Source organism: Nipponia nippon, unplaced genomic scaffold, assembly GCF_047370975.1.
Source record: "Nipponia nippon isolate SJK-2023a ecotype South Korea unplaced genomic scaffold, ASM4737097v1 scaffold_6, whole genome shotgun sequence".
Classification (NCBI taxonomy): Eukaryota; Metazoa; Chordata; class Aves; order Pelecaniformes; family Threskiornithidae; genus Nipponia; species Nipponia nippon.
Window position 1 is genome coordinate 49000232 of NW_028262380.1, and position 26934 is coordinate 49027165.

The 26934-nt window shown below is 41.8% G+C and overlaps 1 protein-coding gene across 2 annotated transcripts in view; it reads right to left on the reverse strand.

The window, feature by feature from the left end:
• The window catches only part of FHDC1 (FH2 domain containing 1), a 42548-nt gene that overhangs the window by 10531 nt on the left and 5083 nt on the right, over positions 1 to 26934 (reverse strand). Inside the window, exons 1-9 of one of the 2 annotated variants that reach the window (XM_087737781.1) lie at positions 26798 to 26927; positions 21805 to 22440; positions 14716 to 14777; positions 14059 to 14161; positions 5281 to 5366; positions 5099 to 5199; positions 2348 to 2418; positions 2139 to 2246; positions 1187 to 1257 (exon numbers count right to left, since the gene is read on the reverse strand). In XM_087737781.1, coding sequence (XP_087593907.1) covers positions 1187 to 1257; positions 2139 to 2246; positions 2348 to 2418; positions 5099 to 5199; positions 5281 to 5366; positions 14059 to 14161; positions 14716 to 14777; positions 21805 to 22290 — 1088 coding nt within the window. In that variant the 5' untranslated portion in view covers positions 22291 to 22440; positions 26798 to 26927. Of the gene's footprint in view, positions 1 to 1186; positions 1258 to 2138; positions 2247 to 2347; positions 2419 to 5098; positions 5200 to 5280; positions 5367 to 14058; positions 14162 to 14715; positions 14778 to 21804; positions 22441 to 26797; positions 26928 to 26934 lie in introns of those variants that run through there. The other variant, XM_087737782.1, reaches the window with a different exon arrangement.

The window sequence follows — 26934 nt, forward strand, 5'->3', positions numbered from 1 at the left end:
TGGCCTACAAGTAAAGAAGGCAAGACAATAAAAAAATAAAGAACATAATAGTAGTTGTTTTAACATGCTCTAATTGGGAGGATTTATGAGCAACTTGTACATGACAGTTCTCTCTAATAAAGATCTTCCTCATGCCCAATGGTGAGACATGTACTTAGTTTTGTTTCATTTTCCTGTATGGAGTGCATTCCCTGAATAGATTTCAGCATGAGTTACAACAGAAGATTTTCAGCATTAACAAATGTGATCAAAGTGGTTAGAAAAAATATCACCAGATCTGGGATTCTGCCTGTTCCCCTGCTGTTTGCCAGGGGGGTTGGATGCTGAGGGAAGCTACATTCCCCAGCAGGCCACATGGCAGACTGCCAAAAAGGTGTGTGGGTTGGATGGCAGAGAGCCACACAGGTGGTCCCTCAAAAATTTTCTGATTAACTCTACGGCCACTCCTTTCCTCAGAAGATTTCGGAGTCCTTTGCAGACATTGCTTAACCTGCATCAGATCTAAGAGATTGGATCCATTTTACAGCTGGGTAAAGAATGTAAATAGATTGCCCAAAGCTCAAGAGTAAGGAAGCAGCAAAACTGGGAAGAGAACTCCAGCATTGCTAGCTTCCAATTTTGGGTTTTAGATCACACTATCTCATAAAAGCAAGTACAGTTAGAAAAGTACGAATCAGGTTCAGTTTAAAATTATGCAGCTACAGACTTTAAGATGAAAACAATACAGAGCCCCAAACCCTTCAGATTTTCCATCCAAGACAGAAATGAAGAAGCAAATGAAATATCAAAAAAGCATCTAACAGAAGTCAGGGCCAGTACCTGTACGTGGTACCAGATTTGGAAAAGTATTGCAGCCTGCTCAGAGACAGATGAAATTGGTTTAAGGAAAAACAGTAACATGCTTTTAGTTCAATTCCTTAAAAGTAACACACACGCATACGTATTTGAAGGAGATAAAACTACCAAAAACCTATGGAGATCATGTCAAAAAAACCTCATACCTGAAGGCACATTGCAGGCATACTTCTGCTAGCAAATGGAAATGAAGCCCTCAAAGCTATAGTAAACATTTGTAAAGATCTCAGTTTTTGTGCCAAGACTTCTCTGAATAAGCTTCACTGCTTCGCAAATAAGAAAATTCCAAGTCACAGTCTAATCATAAGTTCTCGGTTTTCTTTTGACTTACCTGGCAGCATCATGAACACTCCTAATTTTTTCTGAAAAGTTGAGAAGAGCAGCATCTTTCTTTTTGGCTTCCTGAAACAAACAGAACAAAACCAAAACACACACAATCCATTAACATTCCACCACCATGCCAAAGTCCCTAAGTCCAGCAGTTCTAAAGCCTCTGGGAGGGCACTTAAAGGTTTCTCTCCTGTACTGTTTTTCTTCCCGTTCAATCCTAACACAATTGAGCGGAGGACACCCCTTAACGAAAGGCAGGGATCAGAACTGGAAACTTTAAACAACAGCTTCCGTTTTGCAGTGTACAATAGCTGCTTCTGCCCGTGAACACAAGCCACAGGTATTAGTAGGGAATGTCAGGGAAAGAACAATTTACTGATGCCCATTGTTCGAGCAGATACGATGTTTCCTGCACAAACATCAATTAATACCCTATTGTTAGCTGACTGGAAATCTGTTAAGCCAGTTTGTACACAGATAACCAAAGTCACATATAGAAGCATTTAAATTCTCACCCTTCTAAATGCAAGAAGTTTGAAAGGAAGGAAAAATAACTTCAAAAAAGTCTGCAGCAGCAGCTTTAAAAATACATGTCAGTCACCACAAGAGAAAAAAAAAAACTCTACCAAAAACGCAGCTCAAAAGATTCAACAGGAAGATTGAAAGAATATTTATCAAAATAAGCCACTTCCACAGTGTAAGAATTCAGGACAAGAGAAAAGCTACAATGAGGAAGTTAGATGAAGGCAAGCTTTTACATGATATAGAAACCTTAAGTTTTCCATGGGTTTCTGGATAGGATGACCAGACATAGGTAAACTGGTGAATTTTGTGGCAGGAGAAGAAAGGTGTAAAAAAGCTTTTTCTGAGGCACATGGCCCCTTCTATTGTCTGTCATCTATGGCTCTACATTTGTGGCAGTTGCTTATACCAACAAAATAGTTTTTCTATACCAGAGCAACAAAATGCAGCAGACTCATCCCAGGTTTGTTTGCTTTTGTGTCCGCCAGCTTAAGCAGTGATGACAGTTTAAATCCAACAGCATTACCAGCATAACCTCCCTAAAAAGAAACAAGCACACAGCTGAGGCATGACATCAATGGACTGCAATACCAACAAGGAATTTTGGTCATCAGCCACCTCCATTTTGGATGTCACTTACCGCATTCATAATATTCCCAGCCTGAAGGACCAAGTGCAATATGGAATGCAGTTCCTCACAAGTCATTAACTCTGTAAGGAACAAGAAAATTGCTGTCTAACAGTTGTTTGTTTAGAAATATACAGTTACCAAACTCCTCTTCACCTCAAGCTTTTAAAGTTGAAAATTTTTATTTTAACAGGAAACTACAACAAACTGAAAAGGTCGTGGGGGTACTATACAATTCAAATTCACAAGCAGAGTTGACAAACCTCAAGTATATGCTCCGGCTTTAGTTTAGCAAGTATAGTATTTCCAAGGCAACCCCCAGCAGCTAACAAAACACTTGGGGCCTAAACCACTTGCATGAGACACTTTGCACATTGCAGGATAAGTATCCTCACCACCTACTAATTCCAGTGTGAGGCAAGTGTTCTGTACCCTGCAGGATCCATTTGCCATCTGCCAGGATTGGGCTTTTGAACAATTATCCTATTTTTGGGAGACTTAGCCATCAGGCCTGAAAAGATAACAGGCAATGTTTAAATTTTCCTTGCTTATCCCACTCCCACTATGAATCACCATTTTATTTCTGTATGATCACCAACTCAGAGCAGCATTTATTTTACTTCAGTCACATCAAAGATGATCTAGCACAAAGTTAAATTCAGTGTGATGCAAAGAGTCAAATGGAATAAAACTGACTGTTTTTCCATCACAGAAGCCTGTTTTGTACACATTTCCACTTTTTGCAAAATGCACAGTAGTGCTCTATCTGAATTCACACACCTTTTCACCCAGCCACATATGAACACAAAACAATACATGTGCTTAAAAGTCACCAGAGGGATTGCCTTAGAAATACAATACAGAAATTCAGAACTGTAAAGAGTTAATAAATTAGCATGACACAAGTATCACAGCAAACCAAACAGCTCCAAATTTGGAAGTGCCCATATGGCAAGAAAAAGAACATGAGCTGGTTTTAATGTAAGGTACTGTATTTTACACTGATGAACATAATAAAAGGTGGAATCCTTTTGATTGCAGTCTAAATAATTCTAAAAACTGTTTTGCTTCAAAGTTCACATTCTATAATTTACCATGCATTTACCTGATCAACACAATACACTGACCTATCGTTTTGGAAGCAGACAGCCCTTGTATCTTTGGATTTCAGTATTAGCAGCCTAAAAACATAGAACTAATGAAATAACCTTTGATCTAACAAGCTATAGGTGAGGAAGCAAGGAGGCAGAAAGAAGAGAGAATACAAAAGAGAGTACCAAATATTCATAAGGCCAAGAGGAGAAGGCAGCTTCTAAAGATTTTGCATGGTAAGAGCCTGCTCAGCATCACTATGAGATACATCCATTTGCAGGCTAGATGAGAATCCATCAGGCTATTTAGACCATCCTAGCCCTTAGTGATTACCAGCATTAGAACTGAAGTAAATATTCTCTCAGCTTAATTACAAGGAAAGAAACATAAGAGATAGGAATAGAAAAGTAGACATAATTCCTAAACAACTTTGAGCTATCAACAAACCCTGAAGTGAAAAGACCAAATGGAGAAGAGCACATGACGCAGGTGGACTTAAAACAGGGAAGCTCAGTCAGTCTGATTTGCATGACTGGCCTGATGCAGGAGCTGGAGACCAAAGCGTCTCCTCTGGAGGGAATGAATTCATCAGTTCACAGATGTCCTGGGTGAAGGACATGAAGGACAATAGGGCGCGGCTGCTTTTATACATTACTTATTCCCTCCCATATGTCTGTTGCTGAAAATACAAAGAACAACGATTTGAAAGAGATCCCAACCAAAGGCCAAACTCAAACCTCAGCATAAGCTAAGGCACGTTTTTCTGAGTCAGGAACGACTAGTTCAATCCCCACTGGTGGGAAAAACACACCAGGCTTTTCTCCCTTTCCTTTCACTAAAAATGACTATCCTAAGCACTGGTGCTCAGAGTTGAATGTTTTTACTGCTGTGCCTTTTTATACCACTAGAAGCGGTCTAAACAATGCTCTAGTAGCCTATCAAAAAATTTGCCAGCATGAATAGGAATTTCATATTGAGGAACAGGACAAATAGGCACTCAAGGCATTTGGAAAGGTCAGCATTAATGTTTAACGGACATCAGGAAATTAATTACTTTCATGCAGAGCAGAAGACACCATATTACCTTACGAATAACCAGCTGCAGCATTTCAAAACTTGTGAAATGTAGAGAACAAAAAAGAAATGTAGAGAAACATAGAGAACAACAACAGAAAACAAAGGAATAGCAATAGTATTAAGTCTCTACAATAAAGATTTTAGCCCATCAATACTGTCACCTCAAAAGGCAACGGCATATAGAGAAATTTGGGAACTATACAGTGATTTTCTCTATGGATCTCTGAAAGAGTGAGCAGAGAGGTGTAACAGCCGCGTTCAATCAGAGAGACAGTGATGCACGAATGAGCAAACTGTACTCAAAAGATGGTTTACCCTAATTTGGCCATGGACGCCTTTGCTTCTGACAGTTTCAGATACACCGCTTGTAGGCTTTGGTCATGAACTCATTGCTAATGTGTCCAAAGTCTCCAGATTTTTGATTTTGGAAGCAAAAATTCACAAGGCACACCCTGATGGAATTTGTCAGAGGGGAGTTAGCTTCCTTCTAATAGCTAAGGTACCTGAAATTCAAGCTCTAGTCTTCATAATGCAGACTAATTAACATGCTAACAAAAACAAGAGTATTATGCATGTCCCAACATGCTTAATTACCTTTTGTTGCCCGTCTTATAATTTTCATGTCATCCTGCAGAGAAGCACAGGAGGGTGAGAACTCCCTCTCTAACACCATGGCTTCAATCCTAAGACCATAGCTGGAACACACAAACAGGTTTAGAACTGATAGCCAAAAGAGAACATTTATCATAAACAGAATAAACCTACTATCTCCTTACTTTGGCACCTGGATTAGTAAATACATGAAGGAATCAGCTTGAGACAGTTTTGATACATCTCCATCAAAGGCTTTTAATTTCTTTACCTAGAAAAGAGAAAAAACACACTAGCAATGAATTTTATCAAAGATCAAGATTAACTTGACTTTGGAAGGAAACACCTTGAAAAGCAGTAAATTTAATAGGAGGCATTAGTCTCCATTCAGTCACTGACTGAATGGCTTCACTGTCCAAGCTCCTGTAATTTGCACACACCCCAATCACAAAAAAATAAAATCAGTAACATCACGCTTCTCCCAAAAACCTAGCTACCCAGTCCAGTGGAAAAAATACAATGCCATCATTCTGATCAGTGATTCTGATTTCTGATCAATGAGTTCTGATTTCTGATTCACTATTCTGATTGCGGATCCACCATTCTGATTTCTGATCAACGATTGCTCTCATCACTATGTTTAGGACACTGCTGTTCCAGTTTCCCCAGGAGAATTGGGTCTTTTCTTTCTGACTGGTCCGTTTGCTGTTCTCCAGCCATTTGCCCAGGAAATAGCTGCTTAAGTGATGACCTAAAAAATGATCCTCGACCCTTCAACAACTGTGACACACACTTGGGCATAGCTTAAAGTTAACTGTGTTCTACGTTTCCAGCACAGGACTGCCTAGATCTCTTTGACACAATGCAGCTAAGGTTTAAGTTATGGGTTTTTTTTCCAGATACTTGCTTCAACCATTTCCTCTAAAACTCTCTTAAGGGGTAAACTTCACATTCTTGAGTTTGTATTTTTTTTCATTCTTACAAAATATTTTAAAGATAAATGCAATCTTGCATTTTAAGTTAGTTGCTGTCAGTATTTTGAGAACACCATTTACATGCAAAGGAAATATCACTGCATTAATTTTGTCGATCTTCCTTCCCAGCTCCACCAAAATCCATAAATTTGCATGATCTGAAAGCCGCTGATCTGCCCACATACTTACTATTTGTTTATATAGAAGAACTGGAAAATACATGCACATATGTTTAAGCGTAACTGGAATTTCTTCCACATCTTCCAACACAACAACTGTGTCCAAAAGCAGAGCTCACTCTCAGTTACACTATTTCTTCATTCAACCAACAAGTTCACACCCAGTATCAGTTGTATGTTTCCACTGATTTACACACCAGCCCATCATCCTTCCTTTTTATAACATTACACTTAAAGCCCATTCACAACCACATTTACGCAGATGGTCTTCAGTTTTAGAAAGCATATTAAGCTATCCTGGAGAGAGGCACATGACATCAGGGCATCATCAGTTATCAGGTTGCCATGATTTAGCAAGATATTCACAGTTTTTTTTAAAGTATCAGGCTCCAAATTAATCACTTAAGTTATTTTTCTGCTTTCACAGTACAAAAGTAACTGGTTTGTAGTGGAAGACAACATACGCTATGATAGATCAGATTTAAAAGAAATTCTGGACTAGCAGAAGAAAATGAGTTTTTATATTTTTATGATTATTTATATTTTCATATTTTTTATGATTTTTAATAGCTTTGATCTTCTTTATTCCCATTCTTTTTCCACACCATGAAAAAAATCAAAATGTTGAGAGCACATTAAGAAAGAGAAAAGAAAAATTACCAATTAAACCCAAAACAGGAAAAACTTCCTTTTCAAATTAACAAACAAATAAACAAAAAACTAAAAAAACCCCCAAATTATGACCAAGAAAGAGAATTCTAATCAAGGGGCAATTTTTATTTAGGCTGTCTAACTCCATTTCCTAACACCCCCCCCGCCATTTAAGTCAAGACACTCAGACAAAAGCTCCTTCTAAAGATAAACAGCATACCCATTTTTTTGAGGCCTGAGAAAACTCCTAATTTACAGAGTCATTCAAGAAGTCTGCCAACAAAAAACAGGAAAGACCAGACTTGACATTCCTGATATTTCTAAGGTGTTAAACAGGAAAGAAACAAAACCAAAATAAACACTTTTTCCTACATCATGAAGTGAGGAGTGGGAGACATCTACTATCTCAGTTAGGCTTTCCAGGTGTTCTTTTACCCAGCTTCCAAAAAATAGTGGTCTGCAACCTAAACAACAAAAACTGCAAATTCTCCAACCTCATTTTAGTATGTTGCAAGTATCAAAGTTCGCCTGAAAAGGATACAGGCATTCAAATTTGGGGTGGGGGGAGGAAGAGAAAAAAAGAAAAGCAGCCCACCAAAAAACCCACTCCAAATCACCAAAATCAGGATCTTATAAACCACAGGCAATTATAGGAAGACGCAATTTTAAGATTTAGATGCACGAAAAGTGAAGAGCAAGAGATCCTGAGATACAGCAATATTACCTTATTCATGCTACCTGTACTATATTTAAATATACTTTTGACAGTAAGTAGCAATCAATGTTATCTATGTGGAACGTTAATTTTACAGACATTGGAAGAAATCCTCTTTCTTCTACCCTATTATATTAGGAAAAATGCCTGGAGTGGTACATGGGAGTACAAAATCCTAGAATTCATCCAGAGGAGGAACTTTCCTATACATGCACAACAGAAGACACTGATGAGGCTGCCTTCTGATGGGTAGTATGGGGTGTGAACGTCACAACGCAAAAAGCTTTGGGCAGTAGTCAACCCAAAAGACAGTCTGTGTAATCAGCCTTAAAACAAAGATGCGCTCACCGCCTGGTTACACTTTTTCCAGCCCACATCAGCCATCTTAACCCCCACTGTCTTTGCCGTAGATGTCCAAAGCTACCTTTATAAGAAGCAGCAAAGAAGCTCACCTGAAAAGCCCAAACCCCAAGCAAGGTGGAAAACAGTGACCCATTCCACAAACAGACAAAAGAGAAACAGAAGAGTTATAAGGTCCTTTTCATCCTGGAATTACGCACAGCATAGGCTGGTTCTCCATACGTGTCTAAGTTTTTGACACGGGAGACTAAATCCCCTGTTAACTTGGCCTTAAAACAGTAAATAGTCTGGGGAATAGCTAAGGTAAAGTTAGGACAACAATTTATTTTGTGTTCCCTCTTTATTACAAATTTCATAAATGAAAAAGACCAGTTATCTCACCATGAAGCAGAAAAAAAAAAAGTTATTTAACTTAATTGACACTATCTATAAACTAAAAGAACGGCTTCTAAACCCAAAGCTAAAAATTTCTGAAGCACATTTTGGATGGCTGCCCCTACATGTTCCAAGGGAGGCTACTCTAACGTCCGTGGGATTGGCCTCTTCTCTCTGCAGCCATATTGTCCAAGTCTTCCCAAAGAGAACTGAGATTCTCTGATGGCTCCTAGAAGTGGGAGTCAAATTCAAATACCAAATCCAGCCAGGAACTGCAAAGAAATGATGCGGATTGACAACAATGTTCACTATTAATCATGTTAAGAGATATAGTTGATCAGTTTATAATTAGTCTGATAACACAAAAGCTAAAAAAAAAAATGTGGTTATTTTAAAATCACAACGAATAACTCTATCAGTTCTGGCCTTGACCTCCTCTCTTCAAGCACAACAAAAATCTTTTCCACAACAGTATGCAGTCATGTACCAATATACAGCAGTGTAATGTATACACGCAAGAGAGCATAATTACATTGTATGCTCAGTTCTGTATTACTCAAATTGGGTGCAGAGCTACTAATGTAATTTTTCATTATATTTGTATATGGAATATGCATTTGCACTGTCCATGCATGCCCATGCACACTAAATCAGATTTTGGATACAGAAGGTTCTCACATATGTAATTTGCTTCATTTTAAAAACAGTTATGAAACACAGAAAGCCTGATCTTTGATTTGATTTATGAACAATTGGAGTAGATATACCTATTGCAAGTTTCTCATTATTCTTCACAGACAGGAAAGCTACCGCATTCCTGCCACTCAAGCTTTTTGGTCATTTTTGAGCTACCAGTAGCACTTATTTACAACTAGTGGGATTTTACTTTATGGCGTAAGACAGGTATGTTGCACTCCTATGCAGGATCTTTGAAGAAGAGTATAAATCAGTACACCACTCATCCTCATATATACTTGTAACTAAGTATTTCCCTGCTCTCCAATCAAATAAGTCAAATATTCCCCACGATACAAATAAAGAAGTAAAGCCAAGTGCAATAGTCCAGAGGAGTAAACATTTTCTCTGTTTGGTTTTTGGTTTTTTTTTGTTTTTTTTTTTTTTTTTTAATATTCAGGGCACTAAAGAAAAACAGAGTTAAATACCAAAACCCCAAAAGGCATCACAGTAGAATACAGCTGCAAGGGCACAGGGGAAAGCAGCTAAGGTATTAGCTGAGGAGGCACCATGGGGTGCGTGCCTGGGCAGTGGCAAACCTCTATCAGCAAATGATAAAAAGAAAAGGAGAAAAACCTGCAGCTATCATAAGGGGCGACAAAGGAAGTGGGAGATAAAAGCTATGAAAGATGGTCGGCCATGTACAGCACTGGCTGAGGAAAGGAGGGGGCAGTTAACTGCACAAACATGGTTTGAAAAGGGTAGAGCTGACAGACAGAAGCAATTCCATAAAGCAGGTGACAGATGACTAGGGTTTTAAAACAGAGTATACGAGCAAAGGACAGGCTTGAGACACTATAAAGGAAGTTAAGACATTGTGTTGATAACCTGGGCGTGCATGTGTGTGGGTGAGCTGATTAGCAGTATGATATGCTCTCTTCTGTATATATTTAAAGTACAAATTCTGGCTATTCTAGATCGTTAAACACTGGACTCTCTCAACTTTTACCAGTCTGGGCCTGCTGAGGAGTACAATGATATGCACATAAAAGCAGCTAAAAGCTTCTCCTCTGCTTTGGTCAGGATGCCAGTAAATGACAGCTGTCAGCCATTTTAACAGGATATTGTTAAGAAACAGCTAGGAATCTTTTCAGAAGTGATACAGCAGAGAAGACTATTGCTTCAGTCAAGACAAAGGCTCCCTGGAAAAAAACATGAGCTCCAAAAGGGATGAAGCGGAGGAGATTCCCAATAGGCATTTCTTCCTCTTACAAAACTGCTAACCCCAGTAAGGTAAAAACAGCAGGACTTCTAACAAGGCTTACACAAAATCAGTGATCTTATCTTACTTGTTAATGTATTGAGAATTTTTATACTTTTTCTTGGTCTTTTTTTTAATCCCTGTATGATGGCTAGGCTGGTGCCACACCCACAGCCCTGAACAAAACATTGAGTGGAACCTTGCAGCAAGCTCCAGGTTTGCCAGCTTCAAGAACTTGTCAAGTTTTTCAAATTAAACATTTGAAAATACCCAAATGTTTTCAGTTTGACAAAAGACTTCACAGCAGCACCAATATTTCAATAATGGTTTTACTCGGTTTGACAAAAACATCCAGCAAAGAGCCAGTATTTGCCATTTATACACAAAAATCCCAACAGTTTTCATAGAAAACAGCTAGAAAATTGCTAGTACTGACACCTATTTCTGCATGTAAACAGAGTTGTCACATTATAATACTGCAAAAAGAATAAGAATAATAAGAAGACAACAGATGTTAAATGTATTTGTTAGCCCGAGTACTTAGCCTCCATTGTCAAAAAGCTGTTCCACCTCAAAGACGGAAGCTGGAACGTCCATCAGGTGCCTGAGGTAATATGGACTGAAATGATGTAAAATATGTCACATACGTCAAACTGGTGACCAGGGGAACATTCAGGTAATGTGACTATAGATCACAACACCTCTAGATAAGATAAGATTGGAGTATAAAGCCAGTGTTTGTTCACACGAGATAAACTGTAAAGGTTGTTGGTAAAAAAGAAGAAACGTGACGGTCCAGAGTTGCCCTTTCTACAGCTATGACCAGGAATGGTGTGCCTCTCTCCCTCCTTTCACTTTTACAGACTAAGGATTTATGGTACTGTATAAAAGAAAAAGTAGAAGACATCTCCAAACACAGTTATTGGGGTGGAGCACATGTCTGGCAGGGGGTACTTGGCTCTCATTCCAACCTGCAAGACAACCGTGCTACTGGGAAATGTGACTGCAAATATCTGAGCTGCTGAAGAGTATACAAAGAGGAATTGCAGAAGCCCACCCATGGTTATACCAAGACAGTTAGCACTGGTAACTGAATAACAACTAAGCTGTTAGGATCTGACTGCTTAAGTCTCTGCTCAGAGTAATTCTCAACCCCTACAACAACAAAGCAGGTCTTTAGGAGAATGGGAAGTATCTAAGGATAATCCCAGAGAACCCTTGCTGAGGACGAGTGCAACATTCTGCAGGGACAGGCCGATGCGATGACACCTTGCCAAAGCTATCTCACGTGATATGACAACCAGAATAAAAAGAAATCAGGGATGATTAAACAGAATAAGGAACAGCAGGACAAATAACACCACTTCATCTGATATCTCTAGTGATTTTGGATTATTTGTATGTGGAGAGGGACTGTAGAGTTCTGATGGCTTCCCCTTGGCAAACGGTGAATCACTATTCCAGGAGACAGGTATTCAGACTAGGAGGCAGACAATAAACTAACAAAAAAGAAGGGGACATACAAGCAGAACAATGAGCACACATTTAGGGAAAAAAAAATGCTGAGAAAGACAAACAACAAAAGCTCTGAGGCTCCTAAAGAGAATGATTTTTTTAACTGACTACACTAAAATTTTAGGAGCTACAGTAGTAAACAAGTTATTGGACCCACTTATTCTTTGAACACTTGAAGCATGAGGACATGAAGGCACTGAAACATTTTTCCATACCAGCAGAAGCATCAGTCCCTCACACTCAGGATTTTCTCCCTGTCCTGCCCCCCCACGCCAGCTCTCGTGGGGAAAACTCCCAAGAAGTTAAACAATTACAAGGAGAATAACAAAGAGAAAGGGGGTCTTTCCTTTTCCTGATGGTGAGCAATGAGATCTCTGAAGCATGGAACTAATTAAATACACACAAATACCTGCACGCTGGGAACAAGCCTCTTTCCAGCCTTCCCTTGGGAACAGCAACAAATCTAACATCTAATGCCCCTCAATTTCTAATACTCCTCTGCACCATAAAATCTCTTCTATTGATTTCTCAAGCGCCTCCTCAAAAGCCCTTCTTAAGTGCTCTGGCCCCACTAACTTGAGGGCCAGGTCTGTTGTCAAGTCATCTACTAGGAAATAAATATACCTTTTCACTCTTAGCAGCACCTACAGGATATTTAAAGCATCTAGCTAAGTACTGCAGACAAAATTCTGATGAAGTTCAAGAACGTACATTATCATTCTAGTGGAATTACAACATTTATATCACATACGAGTATGCTATTTGAAATATTTTCTACTTGTCGTAAAATAACGACTAAGATCTAAACCAGAAAGAGGAAAAGAAGAAAAAGCACCTTTCAGTCTAATTTGCTGAATATACATATAGTTAACTAGGAGTCACTTTAAGTTATTACTTCACTGTTCTCTTCTGTCTGGCTCTTTCAGAGGAAGGAGATAAAATTTGTTTAAATACAGGAATATATACTGAAATTCAAACAAAGAGGGAGGGGGGAATAATTTTGGAGTTCCCAGAACTACTGTCACCTCTTTTTTTTTTTTTTTTTTTAAGATTAATTACATGTCAACTTGTTAATATCCCCCAACTCTAAAAAAAAAATCTATTAATCAAATATAATAACAAAACACAGTTTTTACAAGATTCCTTGCAAAAGCAGCCCAATTGAGGGTTATATATTTGACAGCAAAATAATACGTGTTTTGCTGTTGACTGGATCTGAGATTTGCTGCTGCACAGAGGAAACAGAGTGCTTTGACAGTATGACCTTGAAGTGGTAAAGCATGTGAGTTGCAGTTGATCTGTATGTGGATGTTAACTAGCAATTTCCCAGGTTTCAGCCATCGCTTTGATGTGAAGCACTCAAGCAATTCTAATGCTAATTTTGTCAAGTTTGGGGTATACATTTCTGTCAAGTACATACAAATGCCTCAGTGCAAACACATGAGCAGACAAGGAATTGCGCATCATTAAGCGGGGCTGCCAGGTCAGTTGATGAAGCTTCACCTCTTTAATCGTGTGAATGCACTTGAAGGTTGGGACTGGGAAGGGAGAAAGCAGCACTTGCATGTTGGCCATACGGTGAGCACAGCGACATTGCACAAGGTGCTACTAGTAATTCTGTACCTTGTAACATGTCTCTTGTGGAGCACTAAGCCACGTTAGCAAATTCTATGGGTGCTGCACAGCAGAGCAGCCTTTCTGCCCTGTTGGAAACCCAATGACCCGGGCCCAGGAGCAGGCAGATCCCAGATGCCCCAAGCAGGCAGCAAACCAGAAGGGAGAAGAGACAGTAGCATAGGGCTACCAATATTCAACTCGGAGGCACTGCAATGGGAAAGCATGAGGCAGATGCCAAAGAAGTGAACCTTAATTTGTTTGCATTAGGATATACTTTGATTCTGAGTTTTGTGACCCTCTCAGAGCAGAGTTATCTGCACGCAGGAGGGCTCCAGGTCTTGCTAAAATGTTTATGGGACAAAAGGGACATCATAAGGAACATCAGAGAAACAAAAATACCTTATCACTACTTTCATTAAGAAGCACCTTAAAAGTAGGTGAAATTACTTGATGTGAAAGGAATGACTACACTGCAACCTCAATACCACATGTCAAACGAAGATTAAACCTCTGCACTCAGTGGTTTCCTATCCCCTGGCCCCAGGAAGGCTTTGGGATTCCTCTTTTACAGACCTTCCTGTTGGAATCCCAGGCAGTAGAACTCTACAAAAAAATAAGTTCTATGTAAAACCATTATTTACCTCCTCTGCTTCTGGTAATAATTTAAGAAATTCATGCAGCAGTTCAGAACCATAGGGCTCACTTCTTCCATGATAAATATCTTCAATGATGGATTCAGCAGACCTTGAAAAAACAATTGAGCATACACATTTCTAACACTTGCAGGGTGAATAGTTACACAAATTGAAAAAGCCATGCCTGGGCTACTCAAAGGAATTATAATAAGGTTATGTATCAGTGTCCACGGCAGCATTGTTCTACCGCTACTTTCCAGTGATGCCTTTACTGAAGGGCAACATTATCAGTGAATAAAGATAGCATTGAAACAGCTTGCTCTCGAAAAAAAAAAAAAAAAAAATCTCACCTTACCCCTCTCTATTAATTCTTTATAAAGAAAGGAAGCCAGTGAAATAAGGGCTTCTCTTAACTATACCTGAAAACTCACTTCAACTGGTTAACAGTAGCAAACTCTAAATGTTTGGTGCTAAGTCATAATGGCACTTAAAACTAAACATATCAGAAAACAATTTATGAAATGTAGTTACTTATGACAAACCTGTATAGAACTGTAAACTCCGCAAGGAACAGAGCACAATATACAACACATTTGATGAGAACTACAAAGAATTTCACACATCTATAGCTTGCACTAGCAGCATGGAAAAATCAAATCTTACTTTTTGAATTGTTTGAGAAATATCCCAATGTTCATACTTCTTTTTGCATCCAAAATGGAAACCTGAGAGAGAAAGCAAGAGAGATTAATCTACTAATACCCAAGAAAGTATCATATAATGCAGATATCATTTCTTAAATGGCTACAGATAATAGTTTGCAGTTGCCACAAAATCACAGGCCAAATGAATAGAGTCACTTCTTATCAGAGGTCATATATTACAGAACTAGGTTTTACCAGGGAAATATACAGCACGCCCACACCACCTATTTCCAAGTGAAGCAAAAAAACCATAGCAACATTTCTAGAAGGAAGGAATCAAGGTAAGTTCTATTTCATTACAAAATAAAAACATTCTTCTTGCTTATTTTATAACACGAGACGTTGCTTATCAAGTAATACATTGTACTGCATTCGAAGGCTCCATGGTTAGTGAGGACTACACCTCAAAACTCACATATTTCAGAGCTTTTGTAACAAATGTGAGGGTGGGCTTTCTAAGCAGAGGTCAGTATGCACGACTGATTGCATTCACACAAACTAATAACCAGGCTGATCCACGGGAAAGACAAGTAAGTTGATCTTGAATCAAAACCTGAGACAGATAATGCTCAAATCTGTTTGCTTTATCTAGAAGCAAACAGAAACCCATAGTAAAATAATAGTCTCCCCCCACTTTATATTTTAAAGTTGATTTGCTATATCATCTTAGTTGTACAATTCTGGAGATTAAGCAGGGGGAAAAAAAAACAACAAACCAAACGAACCTTTTTGCCCCTAATTCATTTTTTAAATAAGTGTGTTAATTCTTTTTATACTAGTTTTTCTTCCTGTAACAGCATGCAAGTTCAAACCTGAGATGTTTGCCCTGTTTTAGCAAATTGTGTCTGTAAGGTTAAAATTTTACCACAGCTATTTTGGGGATAACAGCTACAAAAGTCATGAGATTTACAAGGACAAGAGAATTGTTTCACGTTAACAGTGCCACCCGACTGCTACAATAAAACAACTCAGTACACACAGATGTTCAAGACTGCTGTCGGACTCACATGATGTTTGAGGTTTTGACAACTGGAAAAGTGTTTTGACCTCTGTGACAGTGCCCGAATTAGAAATAAATATATAAATGTAATATTGGCATCGTCACGAAATTGAATTAGCCTACAGTCAGCTGGTGACAGTGAAAATACAGGTACGATTAGTGTGCTATCCTCAACATACACCCAGGAGACAGCCTCCTCATCTGCTGAAAAGAGTGAATCAAATCAAAAAGTTTTCTGAAATGTTGGAATTTCCTCTCTTCTGCAACCAGCGAAGACTAGAAAACGCAGGAAATATCAGCATATTAGTTTTAATTAGATGATTGCTAGCCTGAAGCCCTTCAGTTTTAGCATATGCAAAGATAAGAGGACAGATTGTGGTTTATTCTCCTGTTATCTTAGGAGTTGAGAGGCTCCCAACAGATCATTAAGGGAAGGCCCCTTAAGGTAGGACAGGTTCAACCATCCCTCCCTCCCCCTGCAGTATCTAATCTTTTTCAAATGTTTTACTGGAGGGACCTCTCACTGACCTCTCAAACTGCAGCTCCAGTCTCCAATTGCTCTGGTCACTCCTAATTCTCTGATTCCTCTGTACTAGTTTAAGCCTATAAGCTTTGCCATCACGATTTGGCTTTTGGTTTGTTGGGTTTTTTTAAAGCATATTCACTGTTAACCTTCTGTACATATTATTTTCAGTCACAGTCGGTAACTGTTACAATAAGACATCAGCTGGGTAAACCTTTGGTTTCCAGAGCACAACTCAGATTCACAGTACAACCTCAAACAAAACTAGAGAATTTTTTTAACATCTTCCCTTTAAGAAAAACAACAGATAGCAACATATACAGCTGCATTTGCCTTATCAGCACAACATAAAAATGTCATAGCTGTTCTGAAGTACAAGGATCTTATACACACACTTCTTGCTCTGTATATGACTGTACTCTATTTTTTTCTCTGATTTCTTGTTCAAGAACACAAGCAAAACACATGGCTCAGTTTTTGGTCACTCTTTGCTTGGTGTCCACTTCAAGATTATCAAAAGTGTTTGAAAAAAGCTGTCATTACTTAACTACCTTCAAGGAGTTTCCAGATGGTAGCATGAGGAGGAGAAAAGAGGAACCTGGGAGATACTCCATAAATACAAGTTCCTAGTCCTTGCACACCAATGCGGTATCTTCCATCTCACATTCAGTTGCATATTAGATTCATAGTCTTAGCCTTAACATCTGTTCGTAATGTCTATTCTTCTTCCTCACCGAGCTTTCATTCGATTTTGTCCTTGCAGAAAGCTGTCTGCATATGACTTCCTACCAAGCTGCTGCTTTTTACCCTTTAAACATTACCCCAGCTTTTTATAAATTCTGCTCAGTCTGCTCCTATCATCTATTCATAGACACCTTCAGCACTGGTGCCAGCACAGCACGTTCCAAATCTCTGTTCACCACCTAAAGAGATTTTGAAGTGCTGCCCACCAGTAATACCCTTGGACTTCTTGACCCAAAAAGTTACACTGGACTGTAATTAAGAATTGAGAACAGACTTTCCTAGTCTTACTGGGAATCTCTATACCAAAGAAAACTCTCATATGGTGTCCTATGATTTACTTTAGATAAATTCAGGAGAGCTTTCTCCATTCTCATCTTCAACTCTTCTGACAGAGAAAACTATTAAATTTTTGTTTGTCCCACTCTGGAAATACTACAATTCTCTCAAATACTTTGCACCATCTCAACACCTGCACTTTGCAGGCGTCACTGCCTCACACACTTCCCACCTCTCCTTCATAAACAGTGCAATCTTCGAAGCAAGGACAGCTGATTCACTCATGAATCTTCTTCTCATCACCTTAGCATTCAACTCGGCGTATTTCTCAAATCTGCAGCAGGCACAGATCATGTGGGGTAATAGCAGCATCAGTTTGACAAATGTTAATCCACCAGTGAAATATTCACTGTTTTAGAGGTATTAAGGGAAGGGGAAAATTAGCTTGAGTACCACGGTGAAGTTGTGATGATTGTAAGAGGAAATCTACTCCTGAACTCCGACACAAATTTGCAATCAACACAAAAGATTCAGAGGAGTGTCCTGGGAGACACAAAAAGCCTCACATCAATATTGCCTTTGTAGCGACTGCAGAAATGCAACAGGAGTTTCTTGTCATGAGATTGTCAATGAGGAACAGGAACATGACAAAGTGGATTTATGACAGATTAGTGAAAGCAAAACACGATATGTATTCTTTGGATACAAACAATGGGGTTTCACATGGCGGGATACAGTTTACAAATTGCAGCAAGCATGGAACAGCCTGGTGGCGCAGGCTCAGTGCTGGAGGTTAGGAAGGATATAAACAGCTTCCTGCTTCAGCTTCCACTTCACTTTACAACACACTAACCATCACTGTCGAGTTTAACATTTTGGCCTCTATTCTCCCAGCCACCAGTGCTCCCTGGAGTGGCTGAGGAAAGGCGCACTTCCACAGTGTGGCAGAATGAACCTAGCAGCTTACTACAAGGCTGTCCCGCTCCATGTCATCCTCCCTTGTCACGTTCCTAGCCTGCTCTTTCCCTTAGGCAGGCACTGATACTCATCGCATTGCTTTTTTGCTGTGTTAGTCCTCTGCAGGATTAACAGGTTGAATCACCTCTCAAGAAGGTGGAATGAGCATCAGAGACAGCATAGGAAAAAGAGAGAGGGGGCATGGCTAGGGGAGGGGAGAAGAGACATCCTGTTCGCCCCTTCCATCTTCCTTCTCTCTCCTCCCCTCACCAGCCCCTTGCACAGGCTCTGGAATTCACTGCACGCCTTCGCAAGCCATCAAAACTCACTAAAATAGCAGAAAACTACTCCAGTAGAAAACAAACAAAAAACCCCAAGAGTATTCTGCTGAGCTACTTACTTAAATCTGTTTACAGAGGGTCCAATGTCTGCCAGAGCCAGCGCACAGGTGGGGGGAGGTGAGGGACAGGAGCAGAGGGACAGTTCGAAGCAGAAAGCAAGACCAGCTCCCTTGGCTGAAAACAGGCTCTTCTGCCCGCCCGGCTGCCAGGCTAGCTATAGCCTAGGTGAGTGTACGTTGTGCCATGCTGTGACACCACTAAAGGATGGAGAAAGTAAATTGGTGTGTAAATTCAACTCTATATCCCCTATTTTTCAGAGGCTCAAATTACATGAAACCATAGGGCAAATTAAGCCTTTAGTCAAGGAAACCTGTTAATTAATCTCCTGCGGGTTTGGTGAGAGATTGTTTACAAAGAGGAAAGCATTTGCTGTAGGAGTTTGACTCAAATCTCAAAAGGGACTTCTGTTACAATGATGATGTTTAGTGCTAAACCTCCAGAACTGGGATCCAATAACCTGAGTTGAGCATCTAAATTCCCTGTATAAATCACTGGCGAGAGAGGAATTAAAAGGACATGCAGTATTGTAAGCTCCTACATGAAGAGGGAGCTTTTTCCAAAACTGCTCGTGATTTCATAATCAACAGCAATCTATGAAGAAGGTATGAAACCCCTATCTCCACCACAGTCTCTGGGGGATGCCCTCAACGCTGGCTGCAGTCACTCTTCACCACTTCCACGGAAGCTACGCCACTGCGCTGAGAGGAACCCCACTGAGCCAAAAGAGCAGACTCTCCAGCCATGCGCTTTTGTACAGCACTTTGGACGCGCGTGGGTCTTTTTCGGATTTGGATCTAAGCAATATTTGAATTTATGCACTTGAAGTTATCTTGAAAATTCGTTGTCGACATACTATGCCAACTAGACTAACTCCACTATTTAAACTCCAAAGAACATTTTTCACTGCTAGACCATAAAGCACTTTTTAAAATCAACCGTGTTTTACACAAAAGGAATGGAGGTATTGAAACACAAAATGTCGTGTCCCTGCCAGGCCAGCGATGCAGCCAGGAAGAGAACTACAGCTTCCTCAGCCCCAGGCTAACGCGCTCTCCACAAGGTCACAGGGACGCTGCGTACCTCAGCCTGCCCCCAACTCCTTTCAACCTCCGCAGGTTTGACTACAGTGAACTGAGGATAACCATCATACATTAAAGTAATTGAGCAGCAGCTGACAGCACCGATGACGGAAATCACAAACACTGCCTGTGCCTCAAATCTCCATACTCTTGCTGAATGATGCCTGTAGTAACGTCAAGCATGTGAGCTGTTGCGTGTCTGTGCTTCCGCACTTCCAATAACACATAGCGCTCCTCAGGATTATCTCCTTCCCTCCTTGCTAAGCAGCTAGTACTGCAAAGTCCATTAGCACACAAGAAATTGCTCATCCCTGTCTGACACACTGCTGTGGCATGCTTGAGAAAGCTTAGCAACAGAGTTGAACATTTTGTCACCTAAGTACCGTAACTCAGCAGCAAGTCCTGTTGCCTCACCGCCTGCCATGTGCAAAGGCACCGCGGGAGCCCTGAACCAGGCGGACAGGCATCGAGCAGTAGAGATGCATTGGACCACCGTGTCAGCTCCAGACCGATGCACAAAAACATTAACTTGTAGCAAGGCAGGTTTTTGTTTCCAAGGCACTGTATCTTGGAGAAACCCTTGTTTTGCAGGCCTGTAATTTTAATCTCTAACACTGCTCTTAACCTCCCCAGGATGCCCTGAGTTTCAAGCTGTACATGAAAATACATGAGTTCTGGAGCACACTGGGGTCTTCTCTGCCCCGGCTACTGTACACTAGGGGCCACGTCCAGTTTATGAAACTTATCATCATTTTTACTATGACCAGATTTTCACCACACGGCAGTCCTGAAAAGGGGAGCTTCTAAGGACGCACAGGGGGCCGGAGCTGCGTCCATCTGTATGCAGTACAGGAAGTCCACTCATGGCAATCCTGATTCAAAGATGAACGTCGCCTGAAAACAGCGCAGAGGGTAATGACTACCTCTGACGATGGCCCCAATTACTCCTTCACGATGTCAGGGTTTCAGAGTCTGCAATACACATGCCTGTTTTAAACCCCTTATTTTAGTCTATGTACAACATGCACCCTATCAGGACATTGGTTTCTCACTTTGTCCCAGCTGTTCTTATTTTGGCATCTCCTGAATCCTGCAGGATACCACCAAGTCCCTATTTTCTCACTAAAAACTGATACATTGTTACATCTCTTAACCCTGTGCCCTCTGTATTTTGTTTACAAGCTAGCATGCATGTAGACAGGCATGGTCATTAAATCCGCATCTCAACCCTCCAATGACTTCACAGAAAGATCACTTGAGACAATTCAATTCAGACTTTGTAAAGAGGCTGCCTATAAACCAGGATTTAAGAACTAGAAAAGCTACTTATCAGTTCACTGGGGAGTGTTTGAACCTGGAAAGGGCTCGGTGTATACCTTACCACCACCAGAACAGAAATCAGTGACAATCTTCAGACCTTCTTGGAAGGTTATTTCAGTGTCCAGAAAAAGCAGGGTAGATGAAATAAAGTTTTCATTAGCGGGAAAGCAACCTTTATGAAAGTTGAAACTTTAAAACCACATCAATTAAATAACAGATTCCCTTAATCACTATATTATGTTTTATTTCCTCACTGTCATACTTGCCTCCCTGATGTCTCTAGGACATCAAGGGTATATACAGCATTAACCCTTGCAATAGGATTTTCTTCCCTCCCACCTGGTGCATGTTTGCACATAGAACATTTTGTTTGCACAACAGACATAGCGGAAGAGCTGAAAAGAAAAGTTATAATACACCTATGTTTCACACTGAAAACTCAAGGGCTACCCGACGTGAGTAAATACAGATGCCTTCAGCTTCCTCCATTTCTTTATATTTATTTTAACAGGTGATCAAATCAGAGCACTTACCAAGTTAAAATAATAAAACACTGTTAGCTCTTTGAAAAACAAATGCGTGCCACTAGGAACAAAGAGTTTATCCTCCCCGCTGTTCCCCTCTCCTTCAAATCAAGGCAAATTTGCCATAAGGATGAAACATGACAGAGAAAGATACAAAGGCGAGTCAGAATTGACACCAATTCCTACAGCATTATGTAAAAGAGAGGTTTTACTTCAATTCTTACCTCCTCTTTAGTCTCTTTAAATGAAGACTTTGAAGCTCGACTTCGGGGGTCCTGGGGCTTGGTTTCCTCCTGCTGCCCAAAAAGTTCCTCGATTGTCTTTGTATCAATCTGATACTGCGGTCTTGCAGCAATCGTCCAGATGTTGTTTTTACCGCGGACTTGTTCCTCAGGAATAGTTTTCCAGAAAAAGCTCCGCATTCGTTTTTTTTTGCCATGGTTGTCATGCCCATTTATCAGCTGTGGAGGCAGAGGTACGTTTGGCCCAGGCAGTGGAGGAGGGGGTGGTGGTGGGGGCGGCATCCCCGGGGGGAGCGGAGGGGCTGGGGGTGCCCCTGCGAGGGGACATGGCGGAGGGGGCGGTGGTGCCGCATGCTGAGAAAGGTGAGATGCTGTCGTCGTATCCTCCTCGTTCATTAATCCCGTTGCAACTGGAATGGCCCCATTTTCTTTATCATTGACCAAGGAGAGACAATTCATAACATGCATTTTATGGCCTCTCCAAAGAGGAGAGCGTTACTTCCTTGGATCAGTTTGAAACATTGAATAGTGAGCGCAGCAGCAACTGATCTCACGCTCTCTCAAACTCTAGTCTGCCAGCGGTAGCAACACGAGAGGGGACTGTACCATCTTCGCAACCTACAACAAAGGACAATAGGGAGACTCAGATCAGAGACTGGATATTGTCCCTCGCACTGAAAAGACACTAAAATGAAAGGTATAACAGCTACTGCATTCTTAATCCAGAAAGGAAATTTAGCGACTCAAAAGTCTTTCCCAGGGCAATTGTATAAAATTTATCCACATCAAGATTTCAAACAGCTTTGGGTACCTAGATTTCAAGAACATAGCTAAAAGGAAGACTACCTCTGAAATCGCCCACAGTAGATACCGAACCCACCTATTCATCTCAGTTCAGTGCAATTTTGTAAGAGAATATATTTATCTCAAATTATTAAAACAAATATTATTCCACTCCTAATTTTAGATTTTTTTAAAAACAGTTAGAAAATATAAGTACTAACTATGGTACTGGATTAACTGGATGAAACAGACCCTGTTTAAAACCTTTTAATTCATGGCTTAAATCCAAGCTGCATTAAAATATCGAACAATATGTCGATGATTTAACAATCTAGCCTAACACACTGCTTTTTTGCCTTTGTATTTTTCACACAATTGTCAATAAGTGAAAAACAGTGTGCAGTCCCTAAGTTCTCTGTGTTCACTGAGCATAAACTTGTAGTATTTGCATTTTACCATCACTGGTCTGGTTACGCTACCTCCCAAAATGCACTAAGAGAAGAAAGACCACAGTTTGATTAAGCTGCCCCTTATAATTTAGTTCAGTATCTAGGTTAAGATAGCCAGTTCAATAAGCAGAGAGAAAGGACAGAGGAGCTGATAGGAACAGTAACCTACACATGCCAAGCACTGTACATATGCAAAGCTTTAAATATTTAGGAAAGCTTTTACATCTAGGATTACCTCATGAAGCAGCTTAACAGGAATCACAATAGTTTTGAGCAATTTTCCTTACACTGTCACCTACTAAACGAAGATTCTGTTATAGACAGTAAACCGTCAAGTAAGAGCGTGACTTCCGCAAAAAGCACAATTTTGACTAGCCAAATCTATTAAAACAGATGTACTTCGTAAGTCTCAGAGAAAACAAATTAAGGTGTTTCAAGCATAGACCAATGAAGAATCCTGTGGTTTTATGGAAATTTGTAAGTTATCTCAAAAAAATTTGGGAATTTAGAAAAAAAAAAAAAAAAATCAAAAATACCACACAATACAAATTTAAATAGAAGAAAGACAGCCCCTGAACAAAAATCAGTCGCAGGAAAGCTCAACAGAAAAAGCTGAAGTAATGCACTGGCACAGGAACAATATCAAATCAGAAATTTGGCACTGATTTAGTTGCATGCCTCTTCAGCAGGGTTCGCATGGAGCTAATAGCAACCCAGATCAATTTGACATTTGTAATAGTGATGAAAAACCTTCGCTATTTTTGCCAGAGATCCATCATTAGAGTGTACATGAACAAACAGACCCAAGTCACAGAAATGAGCCTTAGGGCAAATTCTCTCTTGGTCTGCAAGGACTCAGCCACTCACAGCTTCACTGAAGTCAACAGAATCCAACACAAAATGATCCACTGTACCTTTTCTTCTCAAAAGCTTGCATAGGTAGCAACGAACTCCTCTTTCCTGCTTCAGATTTTCTAACCTTATACCTTATGTTATCAAGCTATTCGCAAGAATAGAAAACATAGTTAAAAATCTACATGAGGTTTAAGTCATAGGAATGATGTAAAATATTTTAATGGCAGGGTAAAAAGGGGAAGAGCTACAAAGAAAGTAGAACAGGATAGAGGGTTTCAAATTTAAATCTGCATTAATACCCAGTTGCTATTACAGAGCTCTGTATGTTCATGCCTCTCCTCCCAAGTTTATGATCATAGGAAGCAGAGAGGCATAAAAAAGCAGGTGCAAGGTGGTGGAAAGAGATTAACCACTCAAAGCAATTAAGTGTTGCATTAATTTAAAGAAATACTCAACTAGGAAAAAATCTTCTCCTCCTTACCACTTATTAAAACAATGAAAAATATATTAGCTAGTCTTCCACCATCACAAAGCAGTATTCAACAGTTGTTATTTTCTAACTTGGGTTCCCACAGATTTAAAAAAAAAACAACAACAACAACAACAACAAAACAAACAAAAAAACACCAAAAGAAAGAAGAGACAGACAGACCAACCATGCCCCTGGGAAATGTGCAAGCACCTCATTTGGAAACTTCCAATAAATATAGATGCTTTAAGAAAAATGGGATCAAATCCTAACGAAACAAAGTTGTAGGCGATGAATCATCAGAGTCCCAGCGCTAACACACAAGAGTGGAAAACGACTGATCTCAGGCCTGAGCACTTCTGAGTTAGACAAGGGACACTCCTAGTGAAAGGAGTGGAGAACGCAAGGGGAAGAAAACATCCCAACCTAGATGTAATGATAGATATATAGAACAGGAAAAACTATTTTCAAGCCGAGTCCTATACTGCTTTAGATGAGGTAACCATCACCCAGAACCAGGAAAGGGGAAGAATCAGCATTTGGAAGGAAGGCACAAAAAGAAAGGCACAGCATAAAGGCTGGCATTCAGCTTTGTCTTCCGACAGCGAAGCAGGATGCAGGTGACAGAGGTCACCTGCTTGTAAGAGGACGACGGTCTCAAGTTACCAGACACCAGAAGACTGGTCAAAATTCCCTTCTCCTGCTGCCTCTCAGAGGAGCGGCTGGAAGAAGACGTTCCCAGCGCCCCCACCATTACCGTGGGTGGGAGAGGAGAGAAGCTGGCAGCCGGGACGGGCGCTGGGCCGCTTGTTGGTACCAGCAGGTGCCTCCAAGGAGGAAGGTACAGCGAGAGGAGGTGGGGAGGAAGGCAGCCGTTCCAACTGTGCGCTACAGATTACCGAGACACGCCAGGACTGGGATGCGTAATAAAACCCAAGCAAAATTTTAACTCCTAAGGAGCCTCTCCACACTTCTCAAAGGATTAAAGAGAAGAAAAAGAAAGGGACCCAAAACCAAACATTTAAGATATCTCAATTATGCTTAATTATTGCACGTTTGTTATCCAAAACAGCCCAAGAAGTGCAAGAGCTCTGAAGTAGTGCCTTTACTGCACGCTTTAATTGTGTCCATATTTGGCATAAAAGAAATATTTTCCTTCTTTGTCTCATTCATTGTTTTAGCCAACCTAATCTAACTTGGAAGCGTACTTCAAAGTTAGAAGGTGGGGCCAACTTTCTCCCCAGGTAAGAAGACAGACACTCTAAAGTAATTTGTTTCTTGCAAAAAAGGTAGCTGCCACTGAGATGGACATACACTATGTTTGCATACACAAATGAACAGGTGAAACACACGATGCGCTGAAGGGCATCTCGTAATTCATACTGCAAGATATTACTCCCTTTAACTCACGCCTCACGCTCCCTTGCTGCCTGCGTTCCTGTGTCAGGCGTCCGCCAAATTCTCATGAGAACAACGCCGGTTTTGACACCAAAGCCCAACCGCAGCATTTGGATGTCTGGGTCTCAACAACACCTGTGCAGGCAGGTAAAGGGAGCGAGCGGCTGCTAACGGCGGATAAAGAAAACGCGAATGCTGCCCCATACGAGCAGCCACTGCTTTCGCCAAACGCGGGGGTTACGAAGGCGACGCAGCTCGTGCTATCGCAGCGCCTTCGCGCTCAACCACTGAACGCATCCAACAAAACCCCTCGCACACGAGGAACAGCCCTCAGCCCCACCGTCTTACCTTCGGCCCGGAGCGGGCGTTTGGCCAGGGTGCCCGCCGCGACCACCCCGGGGGCCGGGGCAGAGCTCCTGACTCCCTCCGACCGACGCCGCAGGCCGCGGGGGAGCGCCGAGGGCTTTTCGGGGGGAAGCCGCGCGGGGGTGATGCCGCCCCGGGCGCCTCGGCTGGACCCGGGCGCCACCGCGACCCGCTCGGCTCGGGCTCCCGCCGGATCCCGGGCTCCCTGAGGCGAGGCGAGGCGAGGCGCCCCGCCCCAACGGCCGGGCCCGGCCCCGCCCGCAGGGGGCGCCCTCGCACCCGCCGTCCCCCGGCGGGAGCTGCCCGGCCCCCTCCCGTGCGGGAGGGCCGCGATCGCCCCGAGGGCGGCGGCCCCGCCGGAGAGAGCCGGGGGGGCCCCGCGGCAGCCCCCGCTCCGCCGCACACGGGGGGCGGCGGCAGCTCCCGCCCCTTGACAGGGGGCGGCCGGAGGGGTGAAGGGGGCGGCGGGGGGCGCGGCGGGGAGCCCCTTTCCCCGGGAGCGCTCTCCCCTCCGCCGTCTCGGGGAGGCGGCGAAGGACCCACGCAGGCGGCGGCGAACCCCCCCCCCCCCACGCCGCGCTCCCCGGCCGCGCGGAGCCCCCGCCCAGCCAGCCGGAGGCCCGGTCGGAGCCCCCCTCCGCGCCGCGCCCCTCACCTCCGCGCCCGCGGGAGCACGCGGCGCCGCGCGCAGCAGGGCCCGGTGCCGCCGCCGCCTCCTCCTCCTCCTCCTCCCATCGCGCCGCGGCCGCGCCGCCGGAGCGGGCGGGGCAGCGCGCAGGCGCGGCGCGGGCG